The sequence below is a fragment of the Helobdella robusta genome, assembly GCF_000326865.2.
Source record: "Helobdella robusta unplaced genomic scaffold HELROscaffold_22, whole genome shotgun sequence".
Classification (NCBI taxonomy): Eukaryota; Metazoa; Annelida; class Clitellata; order Rhynchobdellida; family Glossiphoniidae; genus Helobdella; species Helobdella robusta.
In genome coordinates, this window is record NW_008704170.1 from 1,746,279 (window position 1) to 1,763,146 (window position 16,868).

General features: G+C 31.8%; 4 protein-coding genes across 4 annotated transcripts; 1 reads left to right on the forward strand and 3 right to left on the reverse strand.

Moving 5' to 3' along the window:
• Positions 1-710: 710 nt before the first annotated feature.
• HELRODRAFT_172016 (hypothetical protein) lies at positions 711-1,046 on the forward strand (the record flags this gene model as incomplete). The annotated part of the gene is made up of 1 exon (XM_009018689.1): positions 711-1,046. One exon carries the CDS (start codon positions 711-713, stop codon positions 1,044-1,046), a length of 336 nt encoding a protein of 111 aa, XP_009016937.1.
• A 4,063-nt stretch (positions 1,047-5,109) lies between these two features.
• HELRODRAFT_172018 (hypothetical protein) lies at positions 5,110-7,016 on the reverse strand (the record flags this gene model as incomplete). The annotated part of the gene is made up of 6 exons (XM_009018690.1): positions 5,110-5,326; positions 5,541-5,694; positions 5,805-5,912; positions 6,087-6,203; positions 6,462-6,651; positions 7,008-7,016. 6 exons carry the CDS (start codon positions 7,014-7,016, stop codon positions 5,110-5,112), a joined length of 795 nt encoding a protein of 264 aa, XP_009016938.1.
• Positions 7,017-9,744: 2,728 nt separating this feature from the next.
• On the reverse strand, positions 9,745-12,090 carry HELRODRAFT_172019 (hypothetical protein; the record flags this gene model as incomplete). The annotated part of the gene is made up of 8 exons (XM_009018691.1): positions 9,745-9,946; positions 10,043-10,100; positions 10,363-10,491; positions 10,605-10,721; positions 10,846-11,133; positions 11,255-11,368; positions 11,586-11,784; positions 12,067-12,090. 8 exons carry the CDS (start codon positions 12,088-12,090, stop codon positions 9,745-9,747), a joined length of 1,131 nt encoding a protein of 376 aa, XP_009016939.1.
• Positions 12,091-12,967: 877 nt separating this feature from the next.
• On the reverse strand, positions 12,968-14,677 carry HELRODRAFT_78563 (hypothetical protein; the record flags this gene model as incomplete). Its single annotated transcript, XM_009018692.1, has 4 exons — positions 12,968-13,149; positions 13,221-14,168; positions 14,246-14,364; positions 14,448-14,677. The coding sequence occupies 4 exons, from the start codon at positions 14,675-14,677 to the stop codon at positions 12,968-12,970; spliced, it is 1,479 nt and encodes a 492-aa protein (XP_009016940.1).
• Between the last annotated feature and the right edge of the window lie 2,191 nt (positions 14,678-16,868).

Here is a 16,868-nt window from a genome sequence, read left to right on the forward strand (position 1 = left end):
AGATTCTGTTGTGCTCTTGTTATTGTAAGTGTTGGTATTGTTGGTATTGTTGTTGTTGTGGTTATCTGATTCTACGGTGTCGTTTTCGTTATCCGTGTTGCCTTTGGTTGGGTCGTTATAGTTGGTGAGAATTTCGTTGATGAAGGTGTTGTAGATGGTTTGTTCGTTATCTTCTACATCTTCTTCATTGTCGTATGTGATGTTAGGAGTCTGTGTGTCGGTGTCGCCGTCGGTGATTGTGTTGGTGTTTATGTTTTCATTGTTCGGGTTGTTATTGTTGTTGTTGTCGTTGTTGGGTTTTGGTGAGATCTTTGTGTATTGCTCTGCGATGGCTTTGAAATGTTTTTTAAGTTTTTGGTAATTGTATCCTCTTTGCTTGAGTTTGTTGATAAGTTTGAAGCTACTTTCTTTGAAGTCAATGAATAGTGATGAAATGGATGCGTAGCGTTTGATTTGTGATGTAGCTCCTGTTCTATACGCTTCTATGCAAGTCTGTTCATATTAATGTACATTTATGTATTGCTTACTCCCTTTCTTTCTCTCACTCTCTCTCTCTCTTTTGTAGTTTAAATATGCATATGTGCGTGTATGTATTCGTGTGTGTGTGTATGTGTGGAGTGTGTGTGTGTGTGTGGAGTGTGTGTGTGTTTGTGTGCGTGTGGTGTGTGTGTGTGTATGCGTGCATGTGTGTGTATATGTAATGAAAAACAATGGTAAATAGTAAGAAATGCATAGTCAAAGGTCGTAAAACTTACATTTTGCATCTAAACCCAAATGAAAAAAATATTTTTTTTTCCCAAGCTGCCGACGATCCAGTGAGAAGAGTCACCCTTAAGGACACCGACGATAATATTCCTAATGCAAATCAAACCTGGACATTCAAAGAAGCTGGAGGGACTGCCCCGGACCCCAACATCCACATCTACACAGAGCCCTACGCTGGGATGACCACGAAGCCCACAAATTTCGTCGAAAGAGCTAGTGGATCGATTTGGAAATTGTGGGCCGTTATTGTCTGCTGTTTTGGGGCCCTGAAAATATTTTAGAAGTTTATTTTTATATAAGGATTATATCGTGATGTGAATAAAGTTAGGGTGTAGTGTGGTCTTCAGATGTTGAAATTTTGGATATCTTTTGTTTTGTTTTTTTTTGTGTTGACTTTTTTTATCTGTATGCCAATTGCCTAGCTTTATAACATTTTTTTTTCTTCCTGATTGGGTAAGTGGTCCGTTGTGGCCCTCTGGCCAGTTGGGATAAATAAATAAAAAATAAAAAAAAATAAAATTAATTGGCTAAAAGATTTCCTTCATATTTTTCAAATTTTTTTGACAAATTTTGTTTTTTTTACGAAGTTGAAGATTTTATTGGGATATTTAAACAATGATATATCGAATATAAAATTAGTTTAAAATTATATAATCCAAAAATAATTTACATTTTAAATAAAAATTCGTGCAAACATTTGTATTATAAATAAGTCCTGAATTTTTATATTTAAGAAATTTCAGTTTAACATTAATAAAAATTTTAATTGATGTCACTTCAGCAGTAGTTGAGTGGGTTATCAATTATTAAAACTTCCATTGATAACGAAATACAAAAGGTTAATATAACAATAGAACCTTGTTAAATTTCTTTCGTTTTAAATGTCAGTAATATATATGACTATATTTCAAAAATGACGTATATAAATTTTATTTTAATGTATTTACTTGATAAATTAGTTAAAATTTTAATAATAAGTTAATTTTTTGAAATAAACTGTTAATAAATAAGTGAACTGTTATGAAGAAACAACTAATAACTTTATAATTTGTTTACATTACCTCTATGCTGTGTGTCTGTGTGAGAATTCGTGTGGGTTGTGTGGGTGTATGTGTGTCCCTTTTACTGTCTTTGTGTGTGTGTGTGTCCCTTTTGTTGTGTGTGTGTGAGCATGTATAAGTGTGTGTGATGTATGTGTATATGTGCGCGCGCGCATATGTGTGTGTTTGTGTGTGCGCGAAAACAGAGAGATATAAGGATTCGTTTTTTCTATGGTCATTTGTTTGTCTGATTGATTGAGAGGATTTGTGTGTGTTCCATTGTATGTGTATGCACGTGTGTGTATGTGAGAGAGCGAGTGTGAGAAAAAAAGAGAGAGAAAGAGAGACATAGAAGAAGAGAGAGAAAGAGAGAGAAAGATCAAGAACTGTTGACTGATGATATTTAACTTAGTAATAAAAATGTGAACAACATTATTATTCTTATTGTCATTATAGCGATCAATTGCTACATTTTTTATGCCATAATTATATTATTATTATGCCATAATTATATTATTATTATTATGCCATAAATATTTTATTACTTTTCCTTTCTGCTCAGGTAATATTATGTGTAGTGATTTGATGAGGTCAATAATGAATTACTTTGCCTAATCTAGAAGGACCTCTTCTCTTTTAAGATAAAACTATTCATAATAACAAGTAATAACAAAAATAATTATTTAATTATATTAAAACAACATAAATAATAACAATTATTGGTTTTATAATTAATGATAGAGCCTAATATAAAAGCCTCGAGCCGAGCAAAGTTTCTTTCAGGTATAAACCAGCGTAACCAAACATAATGCCATCATCGTCGTCTTCATCTTCATCTGACGATGAACAGTTTGTATTATATTAAATTATAATATTAATGGTAATTGATTATCGTAACCTAATTATAACGAATTATACCATACACACACACACACACACATTGTATTTGATACGCGAGAATCTCTTGCGTTTGAGACCTGACACTAAAAAACAACATTTATAACACGCAATCGGCCCAACACCAATAGCACTAATTTTTTTCACCAAAAAAAATAGGACGAAGAAGCGGTTCCAGATAGTGTGCAGATCCAGTCAGCACGTTTTAGACATTGAAGGTAACAAAAAAACTGAAAACGTTGGCGTCATTTTATACGAATCCAAGAGAAGACACAACAGAAATCAGCTTTGGTACGTTGATAAAGACGGCTACATTCGGAGTTATCTCTCCAGGTTGACTCTGTATGCTGATGGTAAAGACGATTTTTTTAAATTTACTTTAACACTATCGAAAATGTTTTAGGGGGGGGGGAGTTTCAAGTTATAGATTCAATTAGTTGATCAATTAGTTAATTAGGATTACTGCTACTTATAAATTAATAGGTAATTAATTAAGTAAATAACAGTTCTAGTAACTTCAATGTAGATACACATCAGCCGTTGAAAACTTCGAAAAAGTTTGACGATCCCAGGGGTCAATGGTCAATACAAGGGAGCTACATCGTCAACAAGAAAGGTCCTTTTAATTAATTACATTTACTAAATAATAATTATAACGTTATTATTCATAATTATTCATATTTAACTAGTTGAAGTCATTAATTATAGTTTTATATCATATCCCATCGTACTATTATATCAGGATGGTATCTTGATACCATGAAGAAGAGTACAGCCAAAGGCGCCGAGCTAAGTTGCAGCGGGTACGATGGAGGTTTCAGCCAACAGTGGGAAATAAAATACGTCTGATAGCAATATAAATAACTATATCATTTATAATAATTAACAATCATAGTAATATAATTATGGTTAATCTTTACTGGTTTGATAAATAAACGAATTGTGAATTGCGAATGTTTAATAACTTATAATATTTGTTGTTCTACAATTGACGAATTACATTGTGAATTTTGATTGCTCAAATTCATTTGAAATTGTGAATTCAAGAAATAAAAATACAAATATGAAACATCTTTCAGGTATTTTGTCGTTTTGTGTGTTTTAAAACTTTATTAAATTAAAACATAAAATGAATTAAAAGCAGTTATGAACAAGAAAATGATTATAAATTTTGTGTGTGCGTGCGTGTGTGTGTGTGTGTGGTGTGTGTTTATAAACAAACTATAATGAAGCTTCTTATAAATCGTTTTTTTAATAAACCATTATAAACAAAATCGTAATCATGAATTGTTAAACAGTTTTTTAATAACATTTCAGTTACAAAAATAAGTGTGATGATTGATTATCAAGTGCCACTGCCGTTATAAAATTCAACTTCAAGCTGTCAAAAATTTATAAAAAAAAATATATTTTTGGTTACAAAATTTAAGGAAATAATACAATTAAAAGCTATTTTTAACCTATTTTTATTTTTGTTTCACAAAATTTCAACAAAACAATTGTCCAAACATTTGAGTTTCAAAAAAAATTTTCACAGATCACACATTATAAAATTTTGATATAATTTTTTAGTACACATCTAAGTTGAAGACTCGTTAAATCTATGTAAAATGAATCAAAACGCAAAAAGCAGATTATTAAAGTAATAGAGTAAAACATCAAAAAAAAGCTAATAACGATCAGATGATGAAGCAACAATATGCATGTAAGATCTAATTAACAGAAGTTAACAATTATTAATTAATATTGATATATTAATAACAATTAATACTAATTATAATTAGAGGCAATTAATTTCAATAGCTCAATGGAGGAAAAGTTTCTACGGTACAACTAAACACGTACGGCACGACGCGTGTTATATAGAAAATATAAAAAAATTGTCATGAATGTTGAAACGCACCGAACGTAAAAGACAATATTTTAAAAAATATGGCGCCAAATGATGCGGAATAATCATGGCGGTCTTAATTGTTTTCGATTTTCCAGAGCTGGTTGCTATGCCCTTTGAAGTCGTAAGCGCAAAGTTCTGCCCCGTCAAAGCATTTGCCCCCGCGGATGTCCAGACAGCTGCCCTCCCCATTCACGATTTTCTTACCATCGACACGCCATTTTTTCTTGGGGTCCTCGCTGAAAGGAACCATATGCAAAGATGAACCCTTATCTGATTGGTTGGTAATTAGTTAGTTAGTTGGTTGGTCGGTTGGTTGGCTGATTGGTTGAATGGTTGGCTGATTGGTTGGTTGGTTTCGGTGGTTGGTTGGTTTTAGCAAATTTTGATTCATAAGTTGATTGGTTTGTGAATTTTTTTCAATTATGGACATATTGATTCCATAGTATACGAGATGAAAATATATTTGAAAAATAAGCCGATCAAACGTGAGAGAGTTTCAAGCGTACTTTCACATCAATTGAAAGATTTAAAAAGCACTCCACCTTTGGCGTAGAAAACGAAACCATTGAAAGCTGATCTGATGCAGCCCTGCTGATCCAGGTACCAGAGTTGGTTCTTCTTGCGGTGGGGCTTGTACATGACGACCATGGCCCCTTCCCTGGCGTCTTCACCCTTTATGTCCAACACTTTATCATCCATCTCTGACTTAATCACAAACTCTCGTTTGACGCTGATTTGATTTGAAGTGCATTGAAGATGGTCAGTTTCATGATAAAATGAACTTTCTTGCCATAGTTTTATCATTCGATATGTCTAAAAATCAATCTAAAATTTGTCTCTTGAGTCTAGAAAACGTCCATCAATGAAAAAAAATCTCAGTGGAAATATTTACCAAATAAATAATTTCACTTTACAACGCAGTAACATGTAAGGTACGAACTAACTTTGACACGTCCATATTTGGGAGGGGCACACACCCGCCAGGCACACACCCACCAGCGGGCGGATACGAAGGTTGTTGTGGGTTGTAGGGCTGTTGCGGATTGTAGGGGGGCATTTGGGGATTGTAACCCGGATAGGGTTGCTGGTATTGCTGGCCTGTGAGATTTTTTAAAGATACTCGTCGAAATGTCAATTAACTTAGATATAAATGATATAAATACTTAGAGAATTTGATACTTTCACCAGAGAATAAAAATTCGATAAACCTTGGGGCATAGGGGCCATTCCCTCGTGACTCTCAAACATCCACATTTGATCGGGCTGGCCGGTGAAATTTTCACTGACAACTTTGGAACCTCTCTCTTTGCTCTGACCTGTGTGAAACAGCGTTTGAAAATGTACAATTCACATACAAGCACACACACACACACATACACATTCATTACATGGTAGTTGTATAATAGTAAGAGACATTTAGCAGATGACTACAACGCTAAACTATACGTCTGACGCAATAATAATTCATTATTATTATTATTATTATTAACCAGGTAGGCCAAGAGTAGCCGAGGCAATCATCATATTCCTTATAAATCCGTTCTCATACCTCCACTTCTGGTAGGGACTGTTCGGATTCAGTGGATTGATGACGCAGTACTTGTGCCCTGTTGTGCAATAATGAAAAATAAATTTCCCACCATTCTTCGTGTTTTCAGAGATAAATCAACGTTACTTATCTCAAAATGCTGCTTATTCAAAATCGTAAACTTTATATTTTTGTATATTCTAAAAGATATCTCTCTATATTTATCCACGGATAAATAGTAGGTAGATAGACTGTGATAGACGGCTGTCTATCACAGTCTATCTACCTACTTCTTCATCAATCAATTTGTATCTATTGATAAATCTATTTGCTATACCTTCACTGTACTCCAAAGCAAAATCGTTCAACTTTGTCCTGATAGCGGAATTGACGGCATCGAAATACCAAATCTGATTCGGAGAAGCATTCCTATCCCAAACGCAAACGGCGGTCCCGGGACTCGTCCCAGCTCCCTCTACATCCAGATACAATCCGCTGTGCTGGCTTCTTAACAACCCGTATTGAAACTAAATGATGATTCAGAGTGACTATTAACACATGAGTGTGTGCATGCACGCATGAGTTTGTGCGAATAGTGATTTAGATGGAACATGTTTTATAGTACCCCCACGTAAATCTAGCTGATGGTGTTTTAACTAATCATGATCTACAGTGAGTTCTTGATACATAGACGTGTATATAAACTATACTGATGTTGATATGGAAAGAGTATTATATTAAAACACATGTGAACATATTTAAATAATCAAACCAACAACAATTACAATTACAAACAGCAACAAATACGATTTTGCTTGAAACAATAATTTTAAACAGGAAAAAAGGATTGACATCAAAAGAAAAGCAATCAACTCTTACTAACTGGATTCATGGCGACTGATTTCTGAAAGGAAATTTTCAAATAATTAAATTAAAAATCAACAAAATATTAATTTAATTATTATCAATGAAAAATTTAAAAACCAAGCTACCTGCCAACAATACCAATTAGATCTCTTGCTCTCTCCTACTTACACCTTATAAATTTAAATTATACAGTTATGAAATCACTCACCTATACTATATCTAAAGGTATGCAGGCACGTGTGCGTGTATGTACGTGAGAGTGAGTGTGCGTGTCTATGTATGTACGTGCTATACAATCATATCCAAACACACTGCGAAATACACTGCAATACAAACAACCAAATTTCCTCAGTGTATTTATTTAAGGACAGCACATACATACATGCATACATTCATACATACATTCATACATACATACATACATACATACATACAAACACATATGTATGTACTTATATATATGTCTATATATATATATACATAAATAACATATAAGATGCAAGCCAAGTATTGTCAGAGCATAAGCTTTGGGTTTAGTAACAATATGATGCTGTTTTTGGTAGGTAAACATGAGTAATATTATATACACACACACACACACACACACATATATATATATATATATATATATACATAATAATATATATATAAATGATGATACATATATATATATAAAGATGTTAATAAAGAGTATATATTGCTTTGCTAATCTATAACATCTAGTTCATGTGTTGTGTTTTATGTTAAGCAGGCTGGAGCACGTATAAAAATGTATTAGAGAAATGTACACTTATGGATCATTAAATTAACACACACGCACACACATGAATCTTACATAGATTTAATGATATGTAACTGTTAATACAAATATCATTAGAAATACAAAAATACACATGCATAAATACGCACATACACGCACACACACTTTAATACATACGTGAATTGTATACAAGAAATTTTGCTCATAACATACATACAGACAAGTGAATTTTTCATGTAATATGTACGCAAATTGTATCTATATTCATTCATGCACTCTCGAAAAAAACTTCAAATATTTCTTCTGACTCAATGATTCATTCCCTCACTTTCTCATTCACTCACTCACTCTTCTTTTAATCATTCGCTCATTCATTCATTCATTGATCCAACGCGTAACATATATACACAACCATATTATTGTGCCATCATCATATGACGAGCCTTTTAAAATAATTAATTAACACTCAACTGCCAGGCCGTTTAAATCAATAATAACAATACCAACAATAATAATAATTTTTATTATTGCGATTATTACAATCTGAAATTTACATTTTTTTATTAGAAGCAAAATATCATATGTCAGAAATAATTGATTTCATTGAAAAAGATTGAAAGTTCCTGATTGGAAATAACGAGCCAGTACGTACGTACGTACCTTCAAAGAAACTGAAAGATATCATAATTATTAATAGATTGATTGTATCTAAATAAAGATACTTTAAAATTATATAATGAATGAATGGATGAATAAAAGAATGAATAAATGAAAGAACGAATGAATGAATGGCTGAATAAATGAACGAGCAAAATGTATAAACGATTTAGTAAGTAAACTTATAACAGCTAAATAGTACGACTTATGAAAAAAAATAATTAATTATATCTCATATTTTCAATTATGCGTTCGAAATAAAATCTCATCTATAAATAATAACTTTAATGTAAGCCGATGTTTGGTTGGTAGGTAGGTACTTAAGTTAAGAATCAGCGTTAGGTACCTACCTACGCGTTGATACGAAACATTTCAATATTTCTACGTGGCCTTTGAAATAACATACTTCAACCTATTTTCTCTCGTTATATCATAACAACATTATAAGTATATGATAATAATTATTACTGAAAAATGTTACAATCGTCATTTCTAAGACTCGGCAGTCTAAATTTTAACATCAAGTACCCACCGCTGACGTTGTTGGTTCTGGAATAATTAACCTTTACAACGGTCGAGACTGTTGTACAAGTATTTCTTCGTATATTCTGAACTTAATAAAACTACGGCAATTAACGTAACTATGATATATCATTGCAGATCTTCAACTCTGATATATCATTGCAGATCTTCAACTCTGATATATCATTGCAGATCTTCAACTCGATTATCATCCACACTGACACTGGCGGTTGAGTATGACACGAAAATTTGACGTTTAAACGACATCGCAAACATAAAAGGAGGCATACATGGCAAGAAAAGTAGATGAAGACCCCCGATACAGTACGTTGAGACATTATATAGACTAAAAAATGATAAAATACATCACAGAATTAAAAAATTATATAGACTACAAAATGATAAAAAACACCTCCGAATTAAAAAATTAATTTCCAATGTTGGCTTTTGTGGTCGTCAAACTTGCTGAAACATAACTCCGCCTCATTTTTACTCCTCCCTCCGATGATATCCAGACACTGCCCTAGGACGTTCACAATTTTCGACCCGTCCAGACGCCACTGGTGTTTCGGATCTCCAGCGTATGGCGCCATCGTTAGGATGGAATTGTCTCCTAAATGAGTTTCAATTGCTGTTAGTGATTTAAACCGAATATAGATTATTTATTAACAGTTTTTTATACAAGGAATCTAAAAACCATTAAGAATAAAACGTTTAAAAGTAAAAAACTTGTTTCAAAAACTCTTAACAGTTTTTATTCTTACACCTCAGCTAAAACAATATGCAAGACGTCAAATAAAATCATCTCCAAACGTTAAAGATCACCTGTGGCACTGAAGACAAATCCATTGAAAGAAGATACGATGAAACCATCTCCATTAAAATGCCACAGTTGCCGCTTGGTTTTGTGCGCTTTCAATAGGTAAACTTTAAATTCAAGGCGGGCGTTTTTACCACTATTGTACACACTGAGAACTCTCTCGGCTAAAACGGCCGTCTGTATCATGAAGTCCTTACTGGAAATTGTGAGGTTTCATAGAAATTAAGTGACAATTAGAAGTTGAATTTAGTGTAACGGTAGTTTAATTCAAATATTTTTTCGTGATACAAACCATTGCGGTTTCGGGCATATGTTCCGTACCTTGGGAAGCATTTTTCTTTCCATTTCCTCTTTAAACCGATAAGAAAAACTATTAAATATGTACTTTATTAACCAATACCAAGCAATAAATGCAATTCAGATGTCACGAACATTTCTGTACGACAAAAGCCGGCGCTCGTCAAACATTCAACAAACAGATGGGATACACAAATGCACATAAATGACATTATACAAGTAAGCGTACGACAAATTATTGGCAACAAAAAAATTAAAATAATTTCCGACAGAACCATTAAATATACAAACATATACACAATCAAACAAACATACCTCTTTCATCACTATCATCTACATCAACTTCTTCTTCTTCTGGTGCTGGTAAAATCTCTACCCCTTTAAAGAACCAAATTTGGTGTAGTTCGTTTACGTCGATCTCGACAAGCGCCAGTTCAAAAAGAACTGAATAAAAGTTATCACAGCAATTTCAATTCCTTTTATTTCAATACATTTACGAACGAATTGATACATTTCATAATAATTTTGAGAAATCTCTCAAAAGCAGACGCGCCAACCTAAGTTGGCCAGGCACATATGTGGATGAGACAGGCTGATGATGCGACCCTCTTCATAATTCCACTGCTGATTTTTATTTTTAACGTTGAATGGCCTGACGAAAAGCCCCTTTTCGTCTGTTGCGGATGATAAGCACTAATTATTCAATTCCTACTTGCTATGGTGCTGATTTCGAGCTAATGATTTTGAGTATTTATTATCCTTAAACATAAATATTTAAAGTTAATAAAATACAAAAACCTGGACAGTATTCAAGAACAAAATTATTCAGTTTTGTCCTAATTGTACCGGTCGAAGATTCAAAACACCAAATTTGATTTTGACTCTTGCTCAAGTTCCAACACCTCACCACAGGGAATGGTAATAAAACATTATTGTAGACCTCCAAACACGAGTCCAACTGAGAACTTATGATGTATACAAAACGATCGTATGAGAGAGATCTCACAAGTAAGTCATTGCTGTCCTCAGCTATCCAAATCTGATTTCTACGGCACATATTTTCAGTTAGTGTAACTGAAAACTCACCTGCATATGGATGGATTGAGGGTTTCACTTGGTACAAAATGTTTAAAAATTAGTAAAAACAATGATAATATTTCATCCATACATCTTGACATTTTGTAACATAAATTTAACTAGAACGAACCGGCAGTCAAAACGAAAGCGGGATTTGAAACACTGACAATGTTGTTGCATTCGTACCTCCATTTTTGTTTGTAGCTTCTAGCATCAAATGGTGAAACAATCATCATTCTAACTTCTGTGTGAATGCAATCAACAATTTGACATTAATTTAGAAAAATAAAATGGAATAGTATAACCTTATAAATTAAACAGAATTAAAGATAGTAACTCAACCAATTTATACAATAATTCATTTACCGAATCGTCACTTCAATAGAAAAATTATGCACTGTGTCCTAAAAAATGTACATTATATAGTATAAAATATATTAAGTACAAATTATTGTACAAACCAGCATCATACTGCAACACAAAGTTGTTGTATTTGCTTCTGAGGGCTGAACTGTCTGCATCGAAAACCCAAAGTTGGTTGATTTGACCTGTTATGTCCAAGCAGTTTACCTCAATACCTACATGGTTATATCTATTGCAGGTGACATCTACACTCAAGTATAAACCTTTGTCTGGGTTTTTCAGCAAGAATGGATGGTCCTTTTTAAAAATAAAAAGAGCTCTTTATAAAATAAAGTAGGGGATTGCATGAATTCAATGTTTCATACTCATACAAACTACAAAGATACAAATATTTTTTGTACTAAAAAACACACTGAGTAAGATTCAATAAGTTTTAAAACTGTTGTCAAGAGCAATTAATAACAATAACAAATGCAAATTACTTTCTCTCTCTAACTAAAAAGTAAAGTCTCTTCTAACTAAATAAACTAAACTAAAAATTATTGAAAAAAATTTAAAAAGTGAATTAAAAAAACTAACAGTTGGCAGTTGGCTGGCCTGCATTTTAATTCATTTTTTAGAGCTAAAGTCTGTTTTAAATTATTTTTATTTTGCATATAATGTTAAAACTTAACAAACTTGAAATTCTAAAAAAATTAACTCACCTAACCAACTAAACGACGACGGCACTGAAAAATAAATATTAACATGCCAGCAATCCTAACATGCCTGCATGTGTAAAAGTGGAAGAACATTATAAAGGTATCAGTGATGTATATCATAGATATCATATATACATACATGATATATATATATATATCAAGGTATTCCATGTATGTGATTATATACATATAGAATAATGATATGAAACGGTATTAATTTACGAATTCACGAATGAAATTTATCGCTGTTTTGATGTGATAACATGGATTTATATATGTATATACGTGATGAAAGAATCCATTTTTGTGTGATAATCAAATCATGAAGCGTCTTTTCACTATGCAATTTGTATTTGCATCAATTAACAGCTTAAATAATAATGAATTCTCTGACTTCTTTAGAATGCATTACAGAGGAATTATTGTAGATACTTGGTGTTGAATGGTTTTTTAGCATGTGGTGACTCCAGATTCATTTTAACCCTTTAAGAAATTCATTCAGTTTGCAATACCTTCAGAACGACATTTTGTGATAATTAAGTTTTAGCTTTGAATAAATATCGACAAGATAAACGTACCGCTAATGAACTCTATCGTAATAAATCACTAAAAAACTCTATTATTTTCGTGATACATTGTTTGAATAAAGTTTATTTAGTTGTGAATGCAAGTCCAGAACGTAATAATAAATATTGCCTTCAAAAATACATCAAAATCTCTGAAAATACAAATAAAAATTATTTTTTTAAATTATCAAGTAACCACTTCTTTCTAGAACTTCAAAATCTTTTGATCAATCTCACGTAAAAGGGCGAAGGATTATTCGTAACTCCAATAACTTCCTCGGCTTCAACACATGCTTGGCCTTCAGGTGGAAGAATGTGAAACTGTTGAATGATGGCGGATCCAAATTGAAACATTTCTTGAAGTGCGAGTGGTTCTCCAATGCACGAACGCTTGCCTTGAAAAAGATTGTATTTTTAAATTATTATATTAGTTAAAATTAATATCATAAAATAATAAAAGATGAACCAATAGAAAATGGAAGTGCGAGTTTCTTGTTAACAACTTCTGTGGCATCCTTATTAAGAAATCTTTCAATTTTAAATTTTTCCGGCTCCTCCCACACTTCAGGATCCATTAGTGTACTGTACAAATTGGCTAAAACAGTCACGCCTGCCGGGATATAAACTCCACTTATCACAGAATCTTTCGAAGTCATGTGAGGTGTAGCAACTCCCAACAGCGGTCGATTTCTCAAAACTTCTAAAATGCAGGCTTCTGTAATGGGCAAACTTGGTTTATCATCTGAAGATGGAAATTTTCGGAAACCAACGACTCTATCGAGTTCATTTCTCACTCGATTTTGAACGTCCTGATGATTCGCCATCAAGTAGAGAAACCAGAGCAAAGCGTTTGTTGTTGTGCCGGTTCCAGCAATTGTGAAATCTCTTATCATCACTGTTAGGTGTTCATTATCGATTTCGCTCAATTTATCAGTAGAAAATTCATTAGATATTTCTTCTCTGAACTTATTGCAAAAATTTTCTCTCGATTCGTTTTCAACTAAGTCGTCGATGTATTTAGCAATGAATATTTCCCACTTTTCTTCAGCTTCTAGTAACCTTTTATAGGGTTTTCTAAAATAAGGAAAAAATCTTAAAATTGGGAAAAAATTAATAAAATATCCTCGAGCAAAATTTTCAGAAATATTTAAAAACTCTTCATGTTCTGGGTCACCATCATCCCATCGTTTTCCAAAACATATGCTGCTGACAACGTTAGAAACCGCAGCTGTCACATCATGCAGTGGATTAAACGGTTCACCATTCTTAAGTTTTATCCTCTCAATAAGTTTCTCAACTTCGGTGTTTATTCTCGACTCCATCAACCCATGGCCAACTCCGAAATGTTTGAAAATGTTCAAATAAGCTTTGTGAAAAATTTTGAATTCCTCATCGTACGGATGCTCTACCAATCCTGAGTTGGCGAATATAAGTAAAAAAACATTTTGTTTTTGAAACTTGCAATAACAACAGTTTATTACAATTTCCAACCTTTTTGATTCTGGTTATATTTTCTGCACACTGGAAATATCGGGCGGCTAGAAAATGTTGAGCTATTCTTAACGAAAGCTTCATGTATGGCCTCCCTCCCATTCAACGTTACGACATACCTAAATTGAATTCAATTAAATTAGCTTATAGAATTCAATTTACTTTCATCACTTCATTAAAATAAGTCTCTGGATCGTCTTACGTGTCTCCCATATAAAACGCAATAACATTTCCGAGTGTCTTCGATTTTTTCATCATGTACACGTAAAATCTTTTTGAATCCGGAATAAAAGGGAGGGATCCGACCACCGGGAAGTGAGGAAGACATGGCGGAAGTTTGTACTGGGAACCAGTTTTGATTTTTTTGTACCATCTCAACAAAAACCATGAAAAAATAAATAAAAAAATATATAATACTACTGTGCCAATCATGTTTTGATGATAGCAATGATTATGAAATTTAAAATTTTTATAAATTTTTAAGATTAAGCTTCCATTCTTGTTAACACTACATGACGCCTATTGCTTAACAAGCATAAGTTCCATATGAAAGTCACACAAAAACAATTTTAAAGTTTAAGTCAAAGTCCACAAATTAATTTTTAGTTTAAGAACCTTTTGTATTTAGGCATTGAAAAGATTTATTAGTATGTTCACGATCGTTAAACTTTCAGTCTAACTCTGATACACATACATATCTCAAATTTGGAAGAATACTTTTATATGTAAAAAATAAAAATTAATCCTTACCTCGACAATCCTATCCTAATTTCATCTTACTTGTTTACTTCATTAGTCTTATCTTGTGTTATTGTAATTTGGCCTTCCTGGTTTTCTATCTATCTCAGTCTAAATTATTTCCTAAGTACTGAGTATCAGGATATGTTAAATGAACGCAAGCACCACGGTTTCTAAGTTTTCTCATTTTCACTCTTTCTTAATTACAAGTTAACACTTTTACGCTAAATCGGTTTTTGCTTTCTCTGGTCTTTTTCTCTGGACTTCTTTAACATCCTTTTCTGACTACTTCTCCATCACTTACAAAGTTCAGAGCGGATCTCAAGACCCATCTATTTGTGGAATTCATTCGAGAAACCGGCGCTTTAAAAACAAAATAGATTGATTGAACCGCACATAATAGAAAATAACATGATAGTACGAAAATAATAAGAAAAATTGTTATACAAACCAGATAGCATTTTTAACTTGATATGATGAACTATATTTCCCAAATCAGAGACTCTAACTTTTTAACTTGCTTGATAAATTTTACGTATTTCTGATAGAAATCTGCTTTGCAGTTTACAAGATTCATCTGTTCTGAAGATAAAAAAAATGTCGGAAAGTTTGAGAAAAGCAAAATGGAAGACGCAAGAATGTTGCGTTTTTATTAATTTATTAATTCATTCAGAAACACAAGCTTCATTTATTGTAAGCATAGACAACAAACAATACAATACAAAATTATTATTAATATAATTATAAGTATAAATATAAATAATATATTAGTTGCATCAGAGTATGAAAGAAAAAATTTAAAAAATAATGAAAGAAAAATAGTTAATTAACTAACCACACACCCAAATAACAATAACAACGTGTTTAATAAAAATCATAAAATTGCGTGTATATGTGTGTTTGTAACAGCTGTGTGTGTGTGTGTGTATGCGTGTGTGTGTATGCGTGTGTGTGTATGCGTGTGTGTGTGTAATTAAAAATACTCAACTGTCAACTAAAAAAACAAGAAATAGTTTGGAATGAATGATTGAATGAACAAATTAAAGCTATAAAGGAAAAATTATTTATAAATATTATGAATATAATTAATATATATAATAATAATAATTGTTATTATTATTATTACAATAAATATTATTACAAAAACCATCAAAGCATGTTACACATGTGAGAATCTTACGCTTATGTGAGTGAAATAATAGATTTATAAAAAAAAAACATTTCATATATAAATCAATCATTTTATATCCTTCTAATTAAACTTATCATTTGGATGCAGTGAGTGAATAGATTGTTACAATAAAACTTTAACTTCGTTCAATATAAAATAATTAATTAATTAGTTCATTAACTAATTATCAAAAAATCAATCAATTAATTTAACTAAATAATTAATTACAATCACTACAAAATCACAAACGAACTCTCTAACTACCACAACAACAACAACAACGACAACAGTAATTAATATTACTTTACAACTATATATATATATATATATATATATATATATATATCATAAGATCATATATATATATATATATATATATCATAAGATCATATATATATATATAAGATCATATATATATATATATATATATATATATATATATATATATATATATATATATATATATATATATATATGATCAATAACAATCAATAACAATCACAACAAAATGATAACAATAATAACAACAATAATTAATTTAATCTACTAGGGATAGAATCAGATGGCGTGAAGCTACAGCAATACAGAATGAATACACGATATTTGTAGTACCACACTGTATACAAAATCGTACACAAATATATTTGTGTACGTATGTGTATGTGTGTATGTATGTATAAATGTGTGTGTGTGTGTCAGTAATGATAATGTTAA